This window comes from Glandiceps talaboti, chromosome 21, assembly GCF_964340395.1.
Source record: "Glandiceps talaboti chromosome 21, keGlaTala1.1, whole genome shotgun sequence".
NCBI lineage: Eukaryota > Metazoa > Hemichordata > Enteropneusta > Spengelidae > Glandiceps > Glandiceps talaboti.
This window is the reverse complement of record NC_135569.1, coordinates 8,221,622-8,235,464: the sequence shown is the minus strand read 5'-3', so window position 1 is coordinate 8,235,464 and position 13,843 is coordinate 8,221,622. Positions and strand designations below refer to the sequence as shown.

Below are 13,843 nucleotides of genomic sequence, written 5' to 3'. Positions count from 1 at the left end.
ACCAAAATACTACTGCATACCTGCATGCAAATGATATGCAAATGAAGGTATGGTCATCCCTTCACACGTACAGCATTATTTTTATGGAAATTCCCTTTTGGATAAACATAGTACATTATGTAATAATAATAGAACCCAATGTCACATGACTGTCACATGACTGTCACATGACTGTCAGTGTGGCTATTTGCACTCACGCTTGCAGTGTTTTCAGCTGCACTTTCATTCGCTATGCTCGTGAAAGTGCAATTGCAGAGAACACAAGCACTTAATATGCAAATACCACGAGTATGCCACACTTGCATGTCATAGAGTTCTGTCACAGTCTCCTGGCAAACATTCCCTGTTTAAGCTGTATGGTGCTTTTTGATGACAGATTGTTGGGAATCTTCTATGTTTAGAATCATAGATATTTTTCATGATTTGTATTTTAGTTACACTTCGAAGTATAAAAATAAGGTCCTTGATAAATAATACTGCTGAAAATACAACAGTTTTTCTGTTGTAAGAGTGACAAGTTTTTTTTAAAAAAGCATGTACTGAATGAATGTTGCAGTACTCATTTCATGAAGGGCACACTTGCTATCTGTCAGTCATCTTTGTGCAAGGTTTGAATACACCTGACATGCTTGCTATGTGTCAGTCATCTTTGTGCTTGGTTTGAATACACCTGACATGCTTGCTATGTGTCAGTCATCTTTGTGCTTGGTTTGAATACACCTGACATGCTTGCTATGTGTCAGTCATCTTTGTGCAAGGTTTGAATACACCTGACATGCTTGCTATGTGTCAGTCATCTTTGTGCAAGGTTTGAATACACCTGACATGCTTGCTATGTGTCAGTCATCTTTGTGCTAGGTTTGAATACACCTGACATGCTTGCTATGTGTCAGTCATCTTTGTGCTTGGTTTGAATACACCTGACATGCTTGCTATTTGTCGTCATCTTTGTGCTAGGTTTGAAAGCAATTGGTTTGGGTACAGCTGTGTAAAAGCAAGAATTTTCTATAAGAGGACAAACATATCTATAAAGCTACCTTAATAAACATGTACTTACCTATCCAAGTGTGAGTATTTCTCCACCATGAATGCTGATAAATCTTCTAATATCGGAGTTTTGTGAAGAGCAACAAATTGCTGTCTACAGATCTATACAATGTAAATCAAAGAAAATTAAACATGTCTCAAATTCAAAGTAACTGTATAATTAGACAATTAGCCTGTGAGTTTGTTCTAGGATTAGCAATCTACTAAATAAATGTAAAGCTGGAAAAATACAGTGAGAGGAAACTATTTAAAACTTTATTTGAAATATACAGAAAATAATATTAGAAATCTGAAAATCGCAAGAACAAAATTGATTATTTGTCCTTTTCCCTGTGATAAAACATTACAAAATAGAATACTTGGTGATGTTGTTAATCATAAATTTCTTACCTCGTTCATAACATTCACAGTTGAAGGATGTGTCCAGTAACAGTCATGAACTGCTACAAATGAAATACCAGCTCTGTAGGAGATTACAAATTGTCATAAAATTTCATTTCTGAGTATCCTGTTATATCATACACTAAAAATCACCTAGTATCATAAACAATTATTTATTCACCTTGAGCATTACTGCTCATTCACTCACTCACTCACTCACTCACTCACTCACTCACTCACTCACTTTAATAGTCATCCACCAATCAACACTGGCTCACTTTGATCTACAGGTACAGTGTAACTTTTAACTAAGTTTTGTGACAGTTTTGTTATCAAAGTTTATTTTATTGCCAAATTTTCTTTGATAGCAAATATTTGTAAGAACTATTTATTTTAAAACTGACTTACTTTTGACAGTAGAGTGAAGTCAGCATCATGTGTGTGGAATCCAATGAATGGATAAAGTTTGGTGCAAATGCATTGGCTTGTTTTACGATGTCAGGTTTTCTGAGATTACAGACAAAGAAAGACAAAGTGTAAATGTACAGTTATCATGTCTGATTGAATGGTTTGAATCTGCATTTTGAGGTTCGAAGCTCATCGTTGTCGATTGTTTCTGATTGGTTGAAATCCTTGAGCATGATTTGAACCACGATTGTGCCCTGTCAACCCAGCTATATAAGTGGGTACCTGACAGGACAGACATTGCTATGTGAATGATTCAAATCTTTGCACTTAGGATTGAGGTAAGAATAGATTGTATGCTCCCTGGGGAGTTGAGGAAGTTATACAAGATTTTTCCGAAAATCGGCCCTGCGGAACAACATGGAAAATAGGGAAATTTGGGGCCTCAATGAGGTAGCAAAATAGATGCCCAGGGTGACTATTCAGCATAATACCTGATGCTCATGTACCATACATTATTGCAGAAATGAATGATGTTGATATCACTTATTTTAGATAGAATGGTTAAGAACTAAAAATATCAAAAGACACATTGATTTGTAATGTTGTAATGTTATAATGTTTACTACAGTTTTGACACAATAATCCTCATGCAAACATTTATCATATTTGTACTTACTGATGAACATCTGTAAATCTGTGTTTACTGCTGCATGACATTTGTTCTAAGTTACGGTATGAAATGACCAGTACTTTCTTTTTATGATATGGTTGTATGATTGGTAAACCTATCGGTGTAACCCACTGCATTGGTTTCCCTGCCTTACAGATCTTCTTACAACAATCTGTCAACCAATCCTGTCATACAGAGATAAAGGGGTAAGAAATCAGATATTATGTTGAAGCACATCTCTTTGACATTTACATCAGTTCTTTTTCATCTCCGAACAAGAGGTCACCTACGCCAGTATCTTACAAATGAAGTTTGTCAAAGAACTTGTTCATTCACTTTTATCATCAAAACTTGATTACTGCAATGCCCTTCTGTATAGGCTGCCAGCTAAAGACAATGTCACTCTTCAACATGCCCAAAATACAGAAGCTAGGATTGTGTCACGTATAAAGAAAACAGATCACATCACATCGTTTTTTTTCTGCTCTTCACTGGCTACCTGTCCAGTACAGGAGTCAATACATAGTACTACTGATCACCTACATGGCACTCAATAACACTATTCCTGGTTAAATAACTGACTTAATTAACAGTAAACCTGCAACTAAATCACTTCACTAAAATAACAAAAGTCTACTTCATGTACCCCGTTGTAATACTAACTAAGTCATATGTGAGCGTGCATTCTCGCAAGCAGCGCCAGTCTTATGGAACAGCATACCACTTCATTTCAATGACACTATTTGGTCATCTCAGCAGTACTATACCTGTATCTCTCTGGTTTTAGTGAACATCTCTCTGAGACTCTGGAACACCTTAGTGACTAGATATCCAGCAGCTCTCCATTGATGTAGAGAAGCTAAGTCAGGGTGGTCTTTCAATTGTTTGAGTATCTGTCGATGTCCTCCATACCTGGTCACACCATATACTACAGTCATAACGGTCTGTTTAACAACCTAAGTAAATACAACAAATCAGTTTAAATTAGTCTGTATATACATGTCTTTATTTCTTTCCTGTGTTGATTTTACTTATTAAGGTTTGCTATTCAGCAAGTTCTTAGGGGGTGTGCAGGGGAAATCAAGTGGTCTGTAGGGTAAAAAGTGGCCCTCCGCTGACTTTACGTTCTAAAAAGTGTCTTCAATTTTCTTTCTCTAAAACATGACCATCATCATTCTCTCCAAAAGTAAAAGTATATTTATTATGCATGAGTACATCATTCCTGAGGTCAAGTTCTGCCTTTGTCAAATTGATGTGGTTTTCGTCATTCGTACAAATCCATTTTCAAATGAAAATGAATTGTTTTGAAAACAACACACTTTTGAAAGCATTACTCAAATCATTGCATTCCTATGTGTTTCTGTTGTCTCCATGGAGACAGTGGGTACAAATGCAACAAACTAGTTGAGTTTTCAATCAGAAATGGCTTTATGTAAAGTGATTAAAAATAAAATGCAAGAATTTGTTATTTGATAATTATTTCTATGTCTGATATTAAAAAAACTCATAAACACACATTCTGAATTTCAACTAAATCTTTACCTTTCTTTCAACAATACCGTCCAAATGTTCAGCTATCTGAAGACCATTGGCAGCATCTTTCTTTCTGGTTTCCTCGACCTGTCATGTCAAACAAAGATACCATGACCTTTGACCCACATTATGTAAAACAATTTGACATATGACCTCATCTTTGACCTCTAGCATGTAGTAAGATCTAAAACCATATACTTGTGAAGTATTATACTGTAACAATTCCTAGTACTTTCAGAGAATTCCTCATGACATTTTCGCTTGTTTTTTTAACAATTTGAAATGGTTATTTCAAAAATATTTAAAAAATTTCCAGAGAAGACGTTTGAAGTTGATTATATTGGCTGTTGATATTCATTTTTTGACATATGACAGAAACCCATGATGCACAAGTGCAAGTGTGGTGAACTCTGGTTATTTGCATGAGTGCTTGCAGGGTTTTCTGCGACTGTACTTTCATGAGTGAAGGGAGTGAAAAGTGTAGCAGAAAACACTGCAAGCACGAGTGCAAATACCCCCCAAGTACCCACAAGGGTACTCATGTAGCATGGGGTTCTGATATTATTACATAAGTTTTTCCGAAACAACAAATTTATGTAAAAATGACACTATGCGATCACATGCTTTTGTGTAGAATGAATGACTGCATCCTCATTTGCATGCCAGTATGTAATAAAGTGTTTGGTATTGCACTGCAGTGCAAATACCACTAGTATGTGTGTGTGCATCGTTGCAAGTCTCTGGTACGTATACGTGATAATCATACATACATATTTGTGTTCCATTCACCAATGGTTTGTGATTCTAGATTTCTGCATACCTTTTGTGCTACACCAGAGTAGACATCTTGTGGCACGTCAAAAGGATGTAAATTAACCTGTTGAGCTCCGATGACATCACGACCAAGGGCTGCATAATGTTGGAGACCATTACAGGATCCATCCTAGAATAAAGGTTTCAATCAGTCACAACATCTACAGAGTAATTAACACAGCACAAAAGATGCACATTGTGGCAAGTAACAGCAACACATGTTTACAGAAATGGACAGTTGTTGCAGATTACATCAAAGAGATTAATGTACATAAAGACAAGCAATGGCTGTCAATTCAGACAGAGAGACAGAGAGACACACAACACAGACAGACACACAGACAAACAGACTACACAAACAGCCATACATACAGACAGACACAGATACACAAACAGACATAAAGAGACATACAGAGACAGACATACATACATACATACATACACACACACACATACATACATACATACATACATACATACATATACATACATACATACATACATACATACATACATACATACATACATACATACATATACATACATACATACATACATATACATACATACATACATACATATACATACATACATACATATACATACATACATACATACATACATACATACATACATACATACATACATACATACATATACATACATACATACATACATACATACATACATACAGACAGACAGACATACAGGCATACATAGACATACAGACATAGACACACAAACAGACACACACACAGACATACACATACACACAGAGACTCAAAAGTTGTTGATAGATACAGACCTGATGAACTGGGAAATGACAAATATACTGTTTTGGATCAGGAGACCTCATAGCATTGGCAATTTCCATACAGCATGCCAGTACTTGCCATGGTGCCTCAGTATCCTGCCACCATTTCTTACCCTTGAAAATCAAAGTAAACATACAACTTTAATACTGATATGTAGGTAAGATATGCCGATATGTAAGCATGATATACCGATATGTAAGTAAGATATACCGATATGTAAGTAAGATATACCGATATGTAGGTAAGATATATCAATATGTAAGTATGATATACCGATATGTAAGTAAGATATACCGACATGTTAGCAATATATACTGATATGTAAGATTGCAGTTGGTGGCTAAGGTAAGAATATTGGGTAGTTTGCAAAATGTAATCTAGGCTCTTCAGATATTAAATAATTATGATAAAATATAACTTTAATAATACAAATTAAATATGAAAATTCAAATACAGTTGACACTTGTGCAGTGCCCTAGTGTTAACCTGGGAAACCATGCATTGTTAAGTAACGTTCAACTGAGTATTATCCTTCTTACATACAGATCTGGGAAATTTATTAATCAAACCTAGCTGAAAATGTTATTCCACTCAGAGACTAAGTCTGATCTGGTAATGTTACCATTGCTTAGTGGGCTATGGAGTCTTTGTTTTGAGCTCTGCATTCAAGTGTACATCAGTAACATACATGACTCCCTAGTTTAGCAGTTACTGCATAGTTATGTTTCACCCAACAGATCGTTTCAGAGTTAAGAGACCCAGAAAATGTCCCAGTGTTCTTGTGGACACACAGACCAACTGAACACAAATAATGGTAGATATATGATTCTGACATATACATGTATGGAGAAAAATTGGCTTGAACTTGAACTAGGATGACTATGACGATTTCTATGAAGCTTTATTCAAATAAATTCTAAATAGCCTTATAGACTATGCACACAGTGTGCGGTATCAAAGTAACTACTTGACAAATAAATTGAAAACATTGTAATATACATACCGTCATTGGGTTGTCAGCTGAGTCTATGATCTCATCTATTATTGTGTCTGCATATTCCAGCCTTTCTATCAGAGAACTCCTAAATGAGATCAAAACAGGCATACAAATCATAACGATTGTGTTTGGTGAGTGGTTACAATATGTACAATTATTAATGTCTTCATATATCAAAATAATTCAAATTACAAATTTGATGAAAAGTGGAAATATTATGGGTAAAATGATGACATATGAAATGTGATTGATAAAAGTGATTTATTATATAACAGGTGACTTCTAGGTGGCTTTGTGCATGTTGAAGGGAGCATATTAGAATATAACACACAGGTGACTTCTAGGTGACTTTGTACATGTTGAAGGGAGCATATTAGAATATAACACACAGGTGACTTCGAGGTGACTTTGTGCATGTTGAAGGGAGCATTTTACAATATAACATAGATATATTTACAAGGTTTATATTGTACAAGCTGTGCAAATCATTTGCTCTACCAAACTGATAACAAGTTTATGATTATAATTGATCCAACTCATTTATCACATGTGATTAAAGAGTATCGGTTCTAGTAAAATGATCAACTATATAAATAACACTCTAAAACAGTAGTTCACAGGGAGGGAGGAGGGAAGGGAGGGAGGGAGGGAGGAGGGAGGGAGGGAGGGAGGGAGGGAGGGAGGGAGGGAGGGAGGGAGGGAGGGAGGGAGGGAGGGAGGGAGGGAGAGAGGAGGAGAGAGAGGAGAGAGAGAGAGAGAGAGAGAGAGAGAGAGAGAGAGAGAGAGAGAGAGAGAGAGAGAGAGAGAGAGAGAGAGAGAGAGAGAGAGAGAGAGAGAGAGAGAGAGAGAGAGAGAGAGAGAGAGAGAGAGAGAGAGAGAGAGAGAGAGAGAGAGAGAGAGAGAGAGAGAGAGAGAGAGAGAGAGGGGAGAAAGAGTATGAGCAAGCGAGAAAGTGAGCAAAAGAGTGACAGAGAGTGAGACACATACATACATACATACATACATACATACATACATACATACATACATACATACATACAAACATACATACATACATACATGCATACACAGACAGACAGACAGACAGACATGGTTACTAACCTCTTTTTCAGACCAGTAAGATTCACTAGATGCATTTTTAACCAATCTAATCCATTCTCCCCTAGTGCTCTTCCTTTCCCAAATAGTAAGATACTTCTCATGGCATCTGTGCCGAGATGGTTGAAGTGTGGGGGACATGGATAGACTCTGCCCCGGAAATCCATGTTGTGGGGAAACCAGAAAATGTCATGACGATACTAGAAGAAAAACAACAAATCATTGAACTGTACTAAGAGAGTCCCTTTATTATTACAAACTTGCTATATTGATACATGATAGGAGACAATTAAACCTGAAACAGAACATCACCTGACTCAACAGAAAAAGATTAAAATACATGTAACTATGAAAAGTTACTAGACAGATTGGTCTGAAATTTGATGAACAAGATTAAAATAGCTACTAGTCAGATTGATCTGGAATTTGATGGAGATGTTTCTTGGTAATCTGAGGTCATTGTTTAAAAGTAAATGAACTGAAGTATATTTTGTTGTGTTATATGACCATCACTACTATTCCAAAATGGCAGAACACATGAAACTGTAGTAGTGCTTCTTTTACAAGTTTTCAAAGTTACAATATATAACTTCAAAGGTGCTATTTTATCACCCAAAATCAAATGTAAGTTGATAGCAGTAATCAATGCAAGTGTACTGTGGCAGAAATATGTTTGACTCGACTTTTCCTTTAACCAGGAGCAGCTTGTGGTACCAAATGTCACTGTTTGACAACATACTGTACCCCATGTATATGCAACTGTTTGCTGCCACCATAGGTACGAAATGTGATTTCTGTTGTTTAAATGTGACTTGTAAAACAACATCAAAGTACAACATAGTTTGAAATCTCTTGTAAATACATATATTGTAAATATATCACAGTATTCTGTCACCACAGTTTAGAAATATGATTTCTGTTGTTCAATGCAAACTGCAAAGTAACACAAGTTTATCATAGGTCTCAGTTTAAAAGTAAACTGTAAATACAGTATTCTGCCACCACAGTTAAGAATATGATTTCTTTTGTTTTTATAAGAATCATAACATCAGATTATATATCACATTTTCCTTGCATTTATCCCCCAGGAATTCACTGTTCACTCACACAACGATCATTAACGTCTTCATTGATTGGAACATCCACTGAGAGTGTTGTCAATAACTGTTTATAATACCAGATATTTGTTTACATTTCCAGCTGTGTCACTATCAAATATCATTTTGCTACTAACAATGCCCGACATCAGACCATTAACAACGGAACCTTTTACAAACATGAAAGGTAAACAAATGAATTGGATTAATAACACTTGGCACAGCGTGTTTGAAGTACAGAGACTTGTACTACATTCTATCATTTGATAAGAATAGTTTTATGGCCTCTTTACATAATAGCTCACATTCGCAAACAAATTTCAAGTTCCCCTGGCAATTCATGTACCTGCAAAGAGAGGCCATAAAACTGTACTTATCAAAACCATGAAATGCTGTGCCAAGTGTTATTAATCCACCTTATTTGTTTACTTTCCCTGTGTGTAACAGGTTCCGTTTGTCCATGCTCTGATGGTGGTGACTGTAAAACTCAACTGGTGAAAGTTTAAAGTGTCAAGTGTACATACAAATCGTTCTCTGACATTGCATAGACAGGACTGTTCAGTCTTCACTGTAGCTGTGTGAAAACTTTTAGGCAGTGACCATGAAAATCAGCTACAATAACCTTAGCTGGTATGTCATCTGTTAGCGCTATTCCTATTGGCCACACAAGTTCTTCATGATCACCACCGATACAGCATATGAATTCCCCTTTAGAGTTGAACTTCTTAACTCTTCTGTTGCCTTGTTCTGTGATGTACACATTTCCAGCATTGTCAACAGCTGCTCCTCCTGGCCATTTCAGTTGGCCATCATCTTCTCCCGATTGGCCAAACTCAAATACAAATTCACAGTCTTCATTGAATACTTGTACGCGATGATTGTTCTTGTCTGGTACATAAATCAAGCCTTCTCTGCTGGCAACTGGATGACTAGGTCCAAAGAATTCACCCTGTCCCCTTCCATATTTACCAAATGTTGATACATGTTTACCTCCTTGGGTGTATTTGTAAACACAGTGTCTTTTCTTGTTAGTATGATCTTGTACTTGTCCATCCCATTCTGTGACATAGACAGTGCCATCTACAGGGCTGATAGTGAGTCCACGTGGATACTTCAGTTTATTCTGTCCAAAGCAGCTGAGTAGTTTACCATTCTCATCACTTACAACCACTTGATGGTTGCCAAGATCTGTCATAAAATAGTTGCCATCAACAGAAACTGCTACATCAAGTGGTTTGAAGGCATTCTTAAACTTTGTGAATGTAATGCTTCTGACATAATTGCCATCCTTATCTGTTACTTGTAACCGTCTATTTCCTGTATCCGTGACAACAAATTGTTTCCTTTTATTCATGGCAACAATGTATGGCTGATCAAATTCTCCATCCCCACAACCAAATTTTCCAAGTGTCTTCATTAGCCTTCTATTGACAGGAATTATAAAAGGAGATCCTGGTATTGGTTGATCTCCTATTGCCATGGTAACTTGATGTCTGCCTTTCATTTCTCCTCTGAGAGTGAATGCTAGTGTACCATCTCTGTTGTCAGTTACTTTGACATCTTGTCGTGTTCCATCTGGTTTAGTCATCTCAGCTGATACAGGTGGTATTGGTATGACTTGTCTTCCCTGGCTGTCTTTGGTTCTGATCACAATGTCACCTGAATCTTCTTCATGAAGCTTAGTTGGGACTTTTTCAACAACACACCGTCCTGCACAGATCTCAGTTGTTTTAGATTTTCTTACACTTGCTATATTACCAGGACCATACTCAGCCTTCTTTCTTTCAGTATCTGTCTTTTTTGGTTTAGAGTCAGCTGTTGTTATGGCAACATGATGCCCAGCAGGCTTGAATCCCTTATCTGTTTCTTTACACAACACTCCCAGCATGCCTTGCTTAGACATGTTGCCAAATGGTCGAAACTCTATGTTTACCTCGTCAGGTTGGGTTTGTTGTTTGGTATCCGTGGTGACAAGACCTTGAATGTGACGTACTGTGTCTTGTTTGTTGGACATCAGCTGAGCAGCACTCCCATAATGCATCAGTGTCTCCAGATAACCACATGTACTAAAAATGGTGCCACCTTTCATTTCCCATTTATCTATTTGGACTTCAGCAGTTTTCACTTTCTGTCCATACTCTGTCTTCAACACCTCTACGAGTCTCTTCTCTTCCTTCCTTATTTTCTGTACCATCTCCTCTGCTTTCTTTCTCACCTTCTTTTCTTCTTCCAGACACTGTAGTTGCAGTCTGTCTTTGGTCTGTTTGGCTTCTAACTGGCATCTTTCAGTTTCTTTTTCTTTCTGTCTCAGCTTTGCCACCAATTCTGTCAACTGTGTGACATATTCATTTGCCACATCTTTGAGTTCTCTGTGGACATGTTCAGTGGTACGATGTTTAATCATGGCACAGTCAGTACACATAGTGACTTGACAGGTCTCACAGAAATATTTGATCACATTCTCTGGGTGAATGTTGCAGTACACTTTTTGCTGTTGTAACACCCAACTACTGGTTTTGGCTTCTCTGAACTCCTCAAGTTCAATAACATTGTGGTTTCTTGTGACTGGAATTCTTCTATGTGTCTTGATGCAGTTTAAGCAAAAGTTTGAACAGCAATCAACACATCTCTGTATTGCTGTGTTCTCTTCACATCCTTCACAAAGCCCTGGTTCTGATGTGTCCCATAGCTGTGGGCTTTTTATAAGATCAATCAGTGATTTCAAGAACAAGTTTGCTTGCAGTTCAGACACACCGCCTTCTGGTATTTCACACAGTGTGTCACATATATAGCAATTAAGTTTGTCTGTTTTCGTGATGGTAACCAAGCAATCCTGACAAAAAGTATGCTGACATGGTAGTATTTTGGGATTCTTGCACTGCTCTGAACACATTAAACAGGACAGAAAACCCTCACCAAATTCAGCAAGGAAAGTGTCCAAATCAGGAGCTGCTGTGGCCATGATGCCTTCTGCACAAATATACATCAAACTGTCCTTATGCCCCTAAGTATGTACAGATTTACTCTGCTCACATTGTGCTCTATTTGTTTTTGTCATAGTTGCCATGGATGATAAACTTTTAAATAGTGACATAAGTGGGCATATTGTGGTCCATTTTGGAATGTCTATTTCCTTATGACAAAGGTCAAAGGTTAAAAGAGTCACCAAAGAATGTTCTTTGACGCATGCAGTACCTGAAACTTGTTATTCAACAGTTTGTAACACAATACATTTTAACCAATGCTTTACTTGTGGCTGTGTTTATAAATCACTGTGTATACTCTAACACCATTTGTCCCAACACAGTGGGCTGCAAATTTGTTTGTAAATTCCATAATCTGTGTAGCTTGATTTGATGAATTTCGTTTACTGTACAAAGAGTAATACAAAATGGCGCCAGTGGTGTTGAAGCCCAACTGCATATTATGCTGGTATATTTTGTTGCTAGGCATATAGGGTTCATTTTAGATGCCCCGATGAAAGATTTCAACAAAATTTCTCACTGCGATGACCGGTACTCTTTGAGTAAAACTTTCGTTCTAGAAGTTACATCCTCACCAAATATAGCACTAAACCAAGCGGTTTCACTTTTTTAGTCATTCACACACGTGTGCATGCGTGCATGCACACAGGTACACATGCATACACACATACACGCACACACACATGCACGCACACACACACACACACACACACACACACACACACACACACACACACACACTTTCATATCACACTGTACGTAAAGCATGACTGAACCTCAGTTGTGCTAAAAACCTACCACAACCAGCAGTTAGTACAATGCCCTTAGGACAATTGATATTTTTTCAAAGACATCCAAAAGTACACTCATTGAAATGATCTGACCTTATTTCAAATCATTCATTCATGCATGTCTAAGTCTCCACTGTACCTGTGTGTATTAAATTGCATACTGAAATACCACTTTGTCAATTACCATGGTATTTTGTGCTGATGTTACTGAGAATACATTGTTTAGTTGGGAAATTATTCATATCAAAATGATCACACCAAAGATTTGCAATTTCTGTCAGAAAAAGTTCTGGTTAAAAAAAATGTAAACTGAAAAACTGGTGGGCTGATTGGTATTACTTTGGCTTGGAGTGTTTCCGGGGAGCAAGTATCCATTGTTGATATGCAAATCTTGTCTCAACATGTTACTTTCAGTCAAAATGTTAAACTTGAAATTTATTGGGGATGAAATATTAATAGAGATGTTGTGAGGATGTGGAGATGAATTTGTTATGACATACAATAACCTCCATTGTTAATATACAAATTATCGAATTAGTAATAAAAAAAAAATAAATAAATAAAAAAAAAAAAATTATCCCAGTAGGTCTAAAAATGTAACTTTTAAATCTAAACTCATAAAACTACTTGTTGGAAGTGTTACATACCTTATTGGCAATTGATAACTTATACAGGAAATCCATTCTTAGACTGTGCATTTCAGCTTTTTGTCTTCTCAGTGCCATTCTTTCTTTACGCAGTGAAGTCATCTCTTCTAGATCCAAGCTACATGGAGAGTATGTAAAAATAAAAATGTATTAGAAGGACAACATTTTACAGGAAATCATATCTGATGTGTTGCCCACAAGTGATAAATCAAACTTTCATGTAACTATGGCGATGATACTATATATTTACCTTATTTTGGAACATAAAGTGTTAGACTTTAGTCATTTGAAATTTACATTTAAATCTTTTCTTGTGCATTTGTTATGACACTAAGGCCTAAAAAAAATAATTGTTTGGTTCCAGTTACCCTACCCCATCTAGCTTTTCACTGCCGACCCTAAACTTTTTTTAATGTATTTGAGAAAAAATAATAAAATCGCAAAAATTGTGAAGTCTCGTGAGAAACAGTGGATGAGGAAACTGACATCAATAAAACTATTCTTCCAATCTGTAATGGCTGTACATCCGATGAGAAGAAATAAACAACACAGAGATCATTTG

General features: G+C 36.7%; 1 protein-coding gene across 1 annotated transcript in view; it reads right to left on the bottom strand.

Annotated features, from left to right (window-relative positions):
* The window catches only part of LOC144451808 (DNA-directed RNA polymerase, mitochondrial-like), a 30,411-nt gene that overhangs the window by 2,323 nt on the left and 14,245 nt on the right, over positions 1–13,843 (bottom strand). The window contains exons 18-28 of the mRNA XM_078142711.1: positions 13,282–13,399; positions 7,766–7,962; positions 6,671–6,749; positions 5,658–5,780; positions 4,860–4,982; positions 4,049–4,126; positions 3,274–3,462; positions 2,513–2,691; positions 1,837–1,935; positions 1,438–1,510; positions 1,058–1,149 (exon numbers count right to left, since the gene is read on the bottom strand). Coding sequence (XP_077998837.1) covers positions 1,058–1,149; positions 1,438–1,510; positions 1,837–1,935; positions 2,513–2,691; positions 3,274–3,462; positions 4,049–4,126; positions 4,860–4,982; positions 5,658–5,780; positions 6,671–6,749; positions 7,766–7,962; positions 13,282–13,399 — 1,350 coding nt within the window. The remainder of the gene's footprint in view (positions 1–1,057; positions 1,150–1,437; positions 1,511–1,836; positions 1,936–2,512; positions 2,692–3,273; positions 3,463–4,048; positions 4,127–4,859; positions 4,983–5,657; positions 5,781–6,670; positions 6,750–7,765; positions 7,963–13,281; positions 13,400–13,843) is intronic.